The sequence below is a fragment of the Coenobita brevimanus genome, chromosome 74 (assembly GCF_032717465.1).
Source record: "Coenobita brevimanus isolate Jiangsu-jjx chromosome 74, ASM3271746v2, whole genome shotgun sequence".
NCBI lineage: Eukaryota > Metazoa > Arthropoda > Malacostraca > Decapoda > Coenobitidae > Coenobita > Coenobita brevimanus.
This window is the reverse complement of record NC_137027.1, coordinates 34344528-34357129: the sequence shown is the minus strand read 5'-3', so window position 1 is coordinate 34357129 and position 12602 is coordinate 34344528. Positions and strand designations below refer to the sequence as shown.

Sequence of the window (12602 nt, the reverse complement as noted above, 5' to 3'; positions counted from 1 at the left end):
CCCTTCTTCATGGTGAGGATTCTATTATACCATTTATGTAAGATATTTATTGACTATATTTTAGTAAACAATTTTTTTTTACAAGTAATCTAAATTCCTGCGTGACTGGGAAGGTAGGAGAATTGACGGTGACTGAGTACAGAAAACACTGAGGCGGTAGTAAGTAGATCTGAGTGGAAAAGGAGGGAAAAAGTCAATCGTGAAAGAAAACAGAAAAGTTATAAAGAAAATAAGAATGGTAGAAATAAAAAGACAGGAAAAAGCAGGTGAGACAGAAGAGGAAGAAAGAGAATTAAAGGAGTGTCAAGACTAGAGAAACTTGCTAGACTGAGCAAGTGTGATGAGTTGCAAAGAATGTCCTTGTGTTTGTTACTGATATTACGTACACTTACTTACCATTATGGCATATAGAGTTATCCTGGCATGCACAGTGTGAGGCCGATATACAGCAACTGGATCTATAAATACGAATCAATGGAAACAAGTGCTTATTTGAATTTACCGATGAAGCTCCTGGTATTTACGTTGGGAATGAAAATTACTCTAATGAATACAATGAAACGATTCCTTGAAAAGACTCCATAGGAATAGATTTATGCTTATATCATAATTATATAAAAAGTAGGAGGCTGTTTTAAAAAAAATCACATTTCTGTTACTAAAAGTAAATACTATTCCTATGTAATACAAGTAAATGTAATGCTGAAACTACTGCCACCCGCTAACCTAGTGCCACAACTAAAACTACCTCCAGGAGCCACCTTTTTTTTTTTTTGTCTGTTTTGGGTTAGTTTGTTTGTAGGACTATCAAAGCAAATTTCATCCCACCTCCGCTCTCACATCCTCCCATTATCTTCACCCTCTCCCCTCTCCTCCATCACACATAAACATTCACATCGCCATCATTCAGTTCCAATAAGCTTTTGTTTCTGGTGCTTCGAAAGTACAGATTCCCATATATCGGCTCACACTGTCTAGCACTGAGAAAACAATATTAAGAATGAAATAGGAAGACGTCATCTGACAGAGGAGTAACTGAGATTATTCTGTTAGAAGAATTTAAGTTGTAAGATGTAGCACCTGTGACAGAAGGAAATCATCAGTGCCTTCTGTCCAGGTCGGTCTAACAGGTGGCAGGAGGGCGTAATAGTTCCTCTCAGCCTTGGCGGAGAGCACGCGAGATTGAAAGTCGTGCCCGGAACTGGACGTGATTGGGGGCAGTCGAGTGTAAGAGGACGAGTGTCTCTCTTTGTTCACTCCATTTGCATTTACTCCCCTTCTCCTGTCCTCATCTCTTCTTCTTTCTCTCAGGTGTCTTACGGCTGCTTTCAGTCTCCTTTTACTCCTACTGATGGAGGCTGAAGTGTGAAAATCCTCCTCCCTCGATTTTGACTCCTTGACTCCCGAGATGTCCCTCAGGCGGGCAGTCACGTCGTACCAGAAGGCTGTGTTTTGGTTCAGAGACACCAGCAGCTCCTCTCTCATTTGCCTGCTCTTCTCAGCACTCATTTGAGCATCTCTTCTCTTCCTCTTCCTTCTCTTCTGTGTTCTGGCTCTGGATGACGCCGATCCTTGTCGCTCATCGTCGCTTGTTGGTTGCAGTTTGAGTAGCTCGTTCAGAATGTCGCTTCCTAGAAAGTCCGCTTTGGCTAGTTCCTTTTCCCTCTCATCTAGCTTTTTGTTGTCTCTCTTCTTCTTCCCTCTACGGCTACTTTTCTTCCTCCTCCTGCCCTTTTTCCGTCCCTTGTGTTTCGCCTCCTCATCACTGCTGGTGTCACTCTCAGATGAGGACCTGTGGAAATGTACTTGATCTCTGCTCTTAAGAAGCTTCAAGAATCTATTCCTCGCTCGTATGTTGGTCAGAGTCAACGGTATCAGTTCACTCTGCTCCTCAGGTAAGGTGTTTGTGGTACATGTCTTAGATTCTGTCTCTGTACTTTCGTGTGTTCCTGCTTCTGTTTTTGACCCCTTTCCTGCTTCGGCTACATCTTCTGAGCCTGCTAGTTCGCCTGCAGGTCTCTCTTCTATGTTACCTTGGTTTGTTTCCTCGGTTTTCGCCTCTGCTGCTGCGCCTGTCAGCATTCCAGACAACACCAGCGCCCCCGCCTGTGCCCCTGCTGTCAGTGCTGCTTGTACTACGCTGATTTCTGGTATAGTTGTTAATGGATGTAGTAAACTTTGGCTGGTATTACAATCACCAATTTTTACTTTATCCTTTACTTGTTTCCCAGGTATCTTGTTATTCATTTCTTTATTTTGGCAGGCAGAAGTGAGTTTTTCTGTATTCCCGGCTGCCTCATGATCTGTGTTTCCATGTGGCAGCTGATGAGAATTGCCAGTACAGACTGATGCCTTTCTCACGCCGGTATTGCCTAACAGACAGTCAGGTAGGCTCATTTTTCTGTACTCCTGAGATCGAAGTCCCAGATTCTGCTGATTACCTGGCAGATCAGTAAACTCCAAGTGTACAGTACTCATCCTCCTACGGGTGGGGTCGTGGCTGGAATCTTTATCTCCCCTAACTGCCAACTCTTTACCCGTCACCTGCATCCCGTGAGGTCTTGGGTGGATAACAGACTTCTGCGCTAGGAGTTCGAAACAGAAAAGCGACTGGCGAACTAAAACACTACCAGAGTGTTGAGATCGGGTCGTGCCTCTCCCCAGCCTGTGTTTCTGGCCTGCATGCCGCCCGGGCAGGACTGGGAAAAGCCACGGTGAAGAGAACTTAGGGAGGTTACGTGATGTCTCTGGTCGCTGCTGGGGGTCCGTAGGTGGAGAGAGGATGGTCTGTTTCGTTTCGGTTGGCACTTTTTGCTCTGTGGCGTGATGAGGGTAGTAGAAAGGGAAGGAACTTGGAAAGGAAGGAATGGCTTGCCCTTGTGCCTCACTTTTTCCTTTATCCAGCTTGTCATCACGTGTCTGTATATCATTTACTGTTTCTTCTTGCTGCACATGCGGTTTAAGCTCCTCCTTCTTTTGTATCACAATTTTCCATTCACGTAGAGGCATTGGACTGACTTTGAGTGCTTCGGCTTGTGATTTCATTCCTCTGTTCAAACTTTCCCTCGCTCTCGCTCCCCTGTTTTGATTATTCTCATCCTCTGTCATGTGATGCAGCATTGACCCTTTACCGCCTCTTTTTCCTTCTACCTTATCACCTCCTGAACCAACGTCACGAGCTAAGATCTTGATATTTGACGGCACCCCATCAGCAGCTTTGATTCCACTCATCAGTTGTCTTCGTATCTTAGTTTTTCTTCCCTTTTTACGCATGAATCGTCTTGGCAGGATTAGACGATACTGTAACAGCCTCCTTCGTCCGCGTCCCCTGCCTCTCGCCCGTCTCCTGAGCCTGATGGAGATGACGGCACAGCGTCTATGGTGCACCAGGAGGCCAGGTCGCCGCACCACACGCCGCACTCGACTCGGATCCAAGCAAGAGTGGGTCAGGTACCGAATCACTCGCTTACTCATCTTTTACTCGTCTGGGACCGTCTTTATATACTTCTTAGAGTCCGCTTGTGTCTTCACTCAAACAGCACCAAACACTTTACGTTCAAATTCGATAACTATTAAAAACCTGATATATAAAGTACTAAATAATAAAACTGACTGTGACGAAAATAACTGCTATGAAGAGTTGTTTATCGTGTAAACTTGTTATCAGTCTTTAGATTACGACCCGGACATTCGAAATTTCCTTGCAAATTCTCATTGTTAGTATTCTGTTACTCTGTTTTTTCATTAATCTTTGTTAGCCATTCGTTTTCATTCTCTGGTACATTTTTTTTTTTTCTCCAAATTTTCGACAGCTTCAGTTTAATACCTCCTCGTTTCTTTTGCTGCATTAGATTTTTGTTGTTTCAGTTCTTCACCCACTGAGGCAACTATAATATCTAGAGTTTGTCGCTCACTTCACGTAACTTCATCACTTTGGCTCTTTCGAAGGAATTTACTGTTGTGCTCAGTGTTCCTTCTTCACCCCAGCCTGCCTTTATACTGATGGAAAATCGTTCTTTCACACCTGCCCACTAATGAAAGAGGTGGCCAGGATGCACAGGCAGGCAGCGGACATGAACAAAGACCGGAGTAAGGCAAGTGTTCTCCAATTTCTTTCAACAAACCTCTCATTATATACATAAGCTTTCTAATACCAACATATGACTTTTGAGTGGAATTGGGTTTTACTGTTTGGAAAGGCCTTCATCCGACACATTTCAGCATCGTACCCCGCCATGGCAGGTAGAGGGGGCTGTGTTGACATTAGCTATCAGTGACCATAACCACGGCCATCACCTCCCGCCCTTCACACATTCTCGCTTCCCCGTTATTGCGCTGCCCGGGAAATGGTTTTATGTCGCTATTACGCTCTCTATCTGTGCCTGTAAAATCTAACTGGCCATCTGTTTGCATTGTAGTGTGTATGAGGCTGCCTACTTGCCTATCGAATTTTTCGTAACATCTTATTTATTAAAAAGTGTTGGACAGCGTTTGTTGAAATAATATTGTTACCCTTGAATAGGTAGCTTTCTTTGGTTTTGATAGGTTCCAATGCTAGGGTTTATAGGGGTAACGTAGGTAAAATAAGAGTCGCTCATCTGGCTTTCGTTCCCCATATGTGTGTGACACTCGGGGACAACGTTCCCCAGAGTGTTAGGACTTGTCAATCTGTCTATCTATAGTCAGGTGCCTTAGTTCCATAGTAGGTGGTCACAAACAAATCGCCTTCATGTCACAGTCCCCTGCCATTTCGCTGCCTTTCCCCCCCTCCCGATTTTTTTTTTTTTTTTTTTTTATGTGACCGACTCTGGGCATAGGCTTCACAGCCTGCTTTCAAGGCCCAGTAGTCCTCCTACATACCGCACACCTCTACATGTCACCACTTCGGCGCTAACACCCACCGTCCATATTGAATACATGCTAGGGCTGTCTCATACAGGACTGGTGTATTGGTATTAGCGGGGGTATTTTTACGACATGCCCGATTTACACCCCCTCTCTCTTACTCTTAATCCTCCATGTCATTCAGCGACAACATTTCCCAGAGTTTTAAGGTTTGCACTGAGTGGTAAATAACAAATCTAAAAAAAACAAAGCTTTATCCACATTCTCTTACTTGTGACTTAAGTTTCCCCTTAGCGGGCGCCCTGGTACCGCCCTTCCTGTCCTGCCTCTGCTGGTCCCTCTGCTGTTGCTGGTCCTGCTGCTTCTGCTGCCCCTTCGCCACCAGGTCCAACTGCTGCGATAGTTTGGTGGTGAAGTCTGCCTCAAACCGCCCTTGCTTCCTCTTGCCACCACCACCACGACCTGGGCACAGTGCGATAGATGGACCAAATGGCTATAAGATATGAAATTTACCAAACCACACACTTCCCGGCGCCTCGCTGTGGTGAAGCACTGTCTACTGCAAGGTAACATCGGCTCACTGCACGGAACAGCCTTGCAGGGCCGGTTGCTTGCCTGCGGTTGATGGGTTCTGCGAGGCCACACACACACACACACACACACACACACACACACACACACACACACACACACACACACACACACACATATCCAAGTGACTGACATATGATTAGCGTGACTCTCGTAGCCACGCCTTGATTGGTATAGGAGGCATAGTCGTGATAGCCACTTGCATCTTTAGTTCTCAATCATTTCTCTCTGGAATGTACAAAAAGATCCATCAGACTAGAACACCCATGAGGCAAGAGTGACCACAGGGAAGGGGTTGATTTAACTCCTTGAACTTTGACCCTATGTGACCCCTGACTTTCATATTCGAGCGTCTTCTAGCTATGGTCGACAGCTACAGGCTTATAAATAATGGTGGCTCAAGATCATGGATGCCAAAAGTTAATATCCGAACAGACGGACAGACAGACGCACACACAGACAGGAGTGACTAAAAACAAGACCTCCCTGTTATGCGAGCGGCGAAAATGGGATGATTTACCAGTGGGACAAAGATGGTTCTTATTAAATTAATGTACACTGTATGGACGCCTGCAGTGCTTTAGTGCGTACATTCACCTGAGGCCCTTGTTAACCCACTCGAATTCGCCTGGCGACTCAGTTACATTTGGGGATCCCAGGGTTAACAACCACGGCAATTAACTTTCAGCCACTCCTCTCTCATTCTTCTGTTGAATGGTCAGCCACCCGCCAACTCAGCTGTCTTTCCTTACAGCCTCGTTCATTCATTCCCTCACCTCGTTCCCAAGTTCCTTCTCTTATGGTGCTGGAAAAGGACGCCTTCACTAAGGTGGTGCTCCTCACGAGCAGTCAGAAGCAGTCATTTGATCCTCTAGTCTAGATTAGGACTTGTGTCTTTACGAGTATTCAGCCGTTGGCTGCAGTGAATAAATAAACCGAAAATTATTATTAGCAGTGTTGCTATTATTATTGTTATTATTATTATTATTATTATTATTATTATTATTATTATTATTATTGTTGTTGTTGTTGTTGTTGTCTCCAATACCCAGTTTTACAAACATCCCTCAACTCTCTCCCTATCCCCGAAGTGAAGATGGAGGACAGTAAAAGGAGGGCAACTTCAGCCTACAGTCCACTGGGTTCAATTTTCAGATGAAACCGGTACTCCAAAAACGTCAGCAAGTACTATCTGCCTTTCCTTCCAGTTTCAGTCCCTCCAGTGCCATGGTGTGGACTTGACCCTTTCTGCCCGATAATGTATTGTGTATTATATTCTTGCTGTTATTTATATTTCAAAGTTTAAGAGAGCCTCCCTAGTTGTGAAGGAGTTAGTAAAGTGGACAAGTGTACCATTAAATGAATAAAAATAGTTGGAGGGGACCAGACATAAATCTCGTTGGACCAAAGAGCTTAAATGATGTGTAGCAGCTGCCTCATTTCGACCCATAATTGTTTTCCAATACTGTGGACTGTGACCTGCTGTTTAGAAACGTTTGCTTCGCCGATATCGGGGTGGCGGTTGTGTGAGTGTGAAGTAAAAGCTGCCTCGACACAGCAAGATAAACAATACCTATTCCTTTCCTTAAGTGCTTTCTTAGTGCCTTCCTTCCTGCCTGCCTGCCTGCCTGCCTGTCTGCCTTCCTTCCTTCTTTCCTTATTTCTATTCTTCTTACCCTCCTTCCTTCTCTTTTTCCCTTTTTTCCTTCATTACTTCTTTTCTTCCTTCTTTTCTTCCTTCCTTCCTTCCTTCTTCGTCACCCTTCCACAATCCATAATATAAAGGAGCGGATGAAGAATGTATATTTCGACTCATTTACTAAAACCAGTAATGTCGTCAGTCATGACTAAGGACATTTTTTTTCCCTCGTGTAATTCACCGGGTCGGTCAGGAGCACTTGATGGTCGTGATTGTCAGCTTTTACCCTCCCGGAAGGGAGCTGAGAGCTCATATAGTCCGATCTAAGGGCAAGGCTGTGACCTTCACACACGCACACACCCGTCCCTTTGCTCAAGGGGGACAGTAACCACTCACTTCGTCAGTGAAACTTTTCGCAACCTGAGCGAGGCGCGAACTCCCGTCCACCAGTTGGCAAGCGGGAACGTTACCACTGCACCAGCGAGCGGTGTAAATATTGCGAGGATTCGAACCAGCGCTTGGAACTGCGTGAGTACAACAGCTTACCAGGTGTGTGTGTGTGTGTGTGTGTGTGTGTGTGTGTGTGTGTGTGTTGGTGAGTCTGCACGTGCTAACCATAACCTAAAATGCTATATTATTCTTGAACATTTTAGGTGCAGGGAAGAATAACATTGACGGTAACAGACAATGCATATAACTCCTTGAGCATGTATTATTGTCGGTTAAGAATGTTCCCTAACACTTTTTCCTAAGCGATTTAGTTTGCTTATTACACTTTACGGTCGTATTCTGTGTTAAACCTTTCAAACATCGCCACACTCTGCATAAATAACGTACAAAATTATATTCACCAATCATATCCAAAATAAATCGCTAAGGAATAGGTGCTAGTGAGTGTCCATACCAGTCGAGAATGCGAACCCTGGACGTAGGAGGGCCAGAAATTAGGTCGCCATGTTCGGTAGTATTTACGCCGTGGAAAACCAACGTATTTACACTTCTTGCCTTCAGTCCATGGTTCTTTAACGCCAGGCCTCCTCTAGCAGTAATAAAGAAGCCTAGAGAGGGTGAGGGTAGAGCACAGGGGTTTAGGGCACACACACACACACACACACACACACACACACACACACACACACACACACACACACACACACACACACACACACACACACACACACACTCCTCCTTCATCCCTTCCCTGTGTGCCAAGTGCAACTAAGAATACCGTTCATAACATCTGAAAGTGTTGTCCCTCACGCAAGGAGATTGGTCACTTTCATACCTAGACCAACACTGAAGAGGTCCGTCCTTAAGTAATTTCACTCTCCCTCGTGGAGTTAGGCTGAGCTGTGTGTAGGTGATGCAGAGTTTAGCTTGGGCTGAGTCGGATTTAGCTGAGTTGGGCTGAGGTGAAACTGGACTAAGCTGAGTGTAGGTTGAAAGACTTGGCTGGGTGTGGGTGGGTTGGGTGTGAGTGAGCTGGATGTGGGTGGGTTGGATATGGGTTGGCTGGTATGGGTGGTTTAGGTGTGGGTGGATTGATATGGGTGGTTTAGGTATGGGTAGCGGGCGTGCGTGGGTTCAGTGTGGATGGAATAGGGATGAGTGGGTTGGCTGTGGGCGGGTTAAATGTAGGTGGGATGGATGTGAGTGGGTTGGGCATGAGCAGGTTGAATATGGGTTTGGATGAGGTGAAGTGTGAGTGGGTTGGGTGTGCGTGGGTTGACTGTAGGTGGATTGGGTGTGGGTGGGCTGACTGTAGGTGGGTCGTGTGTGGGTGGGTTGGGTCTGGTAAGTGAGTGTAATCCCCTGCCCCTCACTGATCCCATAATAACAATGGTGACGTGACGGGGCAGAGGGAGAGGCTGTCACGATGGAGGGTATAACATTTTCACAGCCATTTTCGTAACAGGCCATATAAAGTGAGTTTTGTTTTCTACCTTATAACTTATGCTCTTACTTCTACCGAGGAGCATTATAATCTAAGTTACTTTTATGTTCCAGTCGTTACTACCATTACTTCCACCAGTGTTACTGCAACCATCTATTTTAAACAACGACGTATGAAACACCTGTGTTATAATTACAAACTTTTCTTCTACCAGTTTAAACAGTTCCAATTATTAGCACAACTGCAATCCGCACTTTCATCATCACCATCAGCAGCAGCAGCATAACCCAATTTCCATTAATACATGGGGTTGGTAACATCCAGAAATTTGGACAGGAAGGCACAGAAATAGGAGAGCTGTCATTAGATATTCCCGTAAAATAAGTCAAACAGTTATTTACTTACGCCGGCATCATTTTCACTTGACATATTTACTGTATACAGTATTATTTTGTATTATAAAATTTATGTAAATAATTCATATTAACTTTCAGCATTTCATAGTGTCATTTAGCCTGTGTGCATATGCTGTCCTCCCCCCAGTATCCTTGGATACAAGCTGATTTGCGTATGCTATTTACTGGGTCAACGTTATCTTGCTGACCTAAACCCCTTCTCCATTCTGGCTGCCCTAAGCAGAGGTGAACAGACCAGCGTGAGAAGCAGATCCTCCATATCTCTCCTAGTCATCGAAAATATAATATCCCCAGTAAATAACTAGGTATTTCCAAGTTTCAGTCACCACCAGTCCAACATAGGTTACATACTCATCACTAAAACCTTCTAAAATCCTGGTTCTGTCTCACAAGCCTTTGTCATTTATGTGATACTCTATGTATGGTTTTTATGACGTATTTGTCTTGGTCACGGGGTCAAAGGCGTTGAAGGAGAACATTTCAGCATTTCTCACTGTTGTCCATAAAGCACGAAAATAAGCAGATGGTTCTCCAGAAAGATGGTGAACCATCGTGCAGGACTGGCCCTCACACTGTTTACGAATAAAGTCCTGGAAGGTGCTTCTCACTGCATTCATACACTCAAGATAATGGCTTCACTTTACATACTGATCATAGCTATATTTAAGTGCATGTGAACAATGTCATTCCTTTCAAGTCTTGAAGTGTGATGTACTAATGTAACTTGACATTATGCCGTAACCTGCACTAACCACAAATTGTATATTTATCAACCGGTGGCAGCATATCTTAGGTCCGATTTGAATGTTGACAAATTAACCAGTGACAGAGTGACCTGTGACATATTGTTCATTGGCCAATTATTTATCTTTACCAGAGATATGATGCACACAGATATGTTCACTTGTAGGACAGACTCCGTCCCATCGACTGTCAAGTTAACAAAACAAAGGACGTCTCTGATTGCCACTCCCACCAAAACACATCCCAAAACCTGTCCTTTGCCTTTACTTCTTGCACAGTGTCTCCCTGTTCAACCTGTCATATGCTTTTTCCAGATGCATAGACGCCCTTACCATGACTTCCACAATGACAGTTTACTGCTACCATTCCTACCACACACCACAGCCGCTACTGCCACGTAGAACACAGCCACAACAACAATCATCACCACCATCCCAACTACAGTCACTCCTTCCACCACAACCACAGTCACCATCTCCATCACAACCACAGTCACCACCTCCACCACAATCACCACCACCATCACAACCACAATCACCACCTCCGTCACAACCACAATCACCACCTCCATCACAACCACAATCACCACCTCCACCACAACCACAATCACCACCCCCACAACCACATGACTTCAACCACAACCAGTCACCACCACCACAACACATTCACCACCTCCACCACAACAATCACCACCTCCACAACCACCCTCACACCGGAGCCAACCTACCGTGCGCCGCTGTTGTGAACGTGTGCAGTGTGGTTGAGGTGGTGGTGGTGGCGGGCAGGTGGTGTAAGCTGAAGGCTCTCCGCACCACCACCACCCTTGGCCCCCTCACCGGCTCCAGGGTGTCCGGCGTCACACATCTGAAAGGCAACAGTGAAAACAAAAGGACGATAAATGTGGGGGCAGACGCAGCAAATCTCACAGACGCGATGCCTCTCAGAAAAATGCTGCAATATCATCACTTACAAGCACAGAACACAAAGAACGTTAAAGGCACCCTGCTTTGTTCTCTTTTGCTTCTTGTATTATACCCGATTTAACTTTAATATATCATAGGGAGATTTTGGATAAGTATTTACTACTATCTACTGCCAGACACCATTATCCTACAAGGGGTGGCCACTTGACTCTGAGTTATTTGTTTTACGAGTTGGGGCACTAACCCTCCACCAACCCACTTGTTGACACGTAGGGAGCACGTATGGTTTGGTTATATGGTTACCACCCAGCGTTGTAAATGGTTTCTTGGCTGACAGGAAAACTGATCATGAATTAACAACCAAGCACCGGCAGAGGAAATGTCTCAAAATTGCGTACTAAAATGTGTCAAAGGGAAAAACCTTGAATAAACAATGACTGGGGAAATATATCAAAACTGAGAATTAAAATGTAAAAGGAATGAATGATCGAGAAACTGTGAGGTGACGTGATGCTGGCTGCCTTCTTATTTATAGCCATATGCCTTATCCTACACGGGATGATCTTGAGCAAATCAATGACCTCCATATCGCCCTATGCTCCTCCATTTAGCATCCCTTCCTCCATCCCACACCATTCTCATACATCTTTCCACCCAGTCCCTCCACCTCATCCTAAGTCTCAGTCTCCCCATCTATCCCTACTCTTCTAGTTAATCTCTCACTTTCCACACGCTCCACAGTTTTGAGCAGTCAGAGGTAGGGGTCACAAGATCGGGTAGAAAAAATAAATCAGTCCTTTAACGAATAGTTTTAAACCGATTACAATTAAACTGAGGGGAAGGGTTGACGATCAGCAACGGATGAAGTGAGTCTCTTCTGAGAACAATAGGTCAAGGGCAAGGTTAACTCAAACATCTTCAATACAAAACAAAACATGAAATTGACAGAGAGGAGTGGGTGGCATGGGTCTGTGACTGTGCAGGTTGGTGGGAAGAGATGGTGGTAGGCGGCCTCGTGATTATAGCACCGCAGACTTACTAGTTTGGTCAAGAGGTTGGCTAAATCAAGGCAAAAGAGTGACAGATGGGTGGGGTGAACAGAAAGAGGTGGGTGAGGTTAACTGGGAGGGTGCTGGACGGTGGAGGAGGGTGGGTCGAGTAGGATACACACAGTAAACATGTAACTGTAAGAGGTTCATCGATTACAGTGTTAAATCTCAGACGTTCGGTTAGGGGTGGGGGATATGAGAAGGTCGGGTGGGTGGACATGAGTGGGCGGGACGGGCGGGTATGATGGTGGTTGGTTGGGCGGGGCAAAGGTAGGACATCCACTGAAGATAGACATTCTAAATTGGATGGTGTGGGTGTGGCCATGGTTAATTTCCAGATTTTCTTCAGTAAAAAAAAAAATAGTAGTAGTTGTAGTAGTAGTAGCAGTAGTAGTAGTGGTAGTAGCAGTAGTAGTACTGGTAGTAGTAGTAGTAGTTGTAGGTGTAGTAGTAGTAGTAGTAGTAGTAGTGGTAGTAGTAGTAGTAGTCGTAGAAGTAGTA

The 12602-nt window shown here is 45.0% G+C and overlaps 1 protein-coding gene across 1 annotated transcript in view; it reads right to left on the bottom strand.

Annotated features, from left to right (window-relative positions):
* The window catches only part of LOC145407862 (uncharacterized), a 33176-nt gene that overhangs the window by 10193 nt on the left and 10381 nt on the right, over positions 1-12602 (bottom strand). The window contains exons 4-5 of the mRNA XM_080278719.1: positions 10857-10993; positions 5117-5307 (exon numbers count right to left, since the gene is read on the bottom strand). Of these exons, the coding sequence (XP_080134845.1) occupies positions 5117-5307; positions 10857-10993 (328 nt within the window). The remainder of the gene's footprint in view (positions 1-5116; positions 5308-10856; positions 10994-12602) is intronic.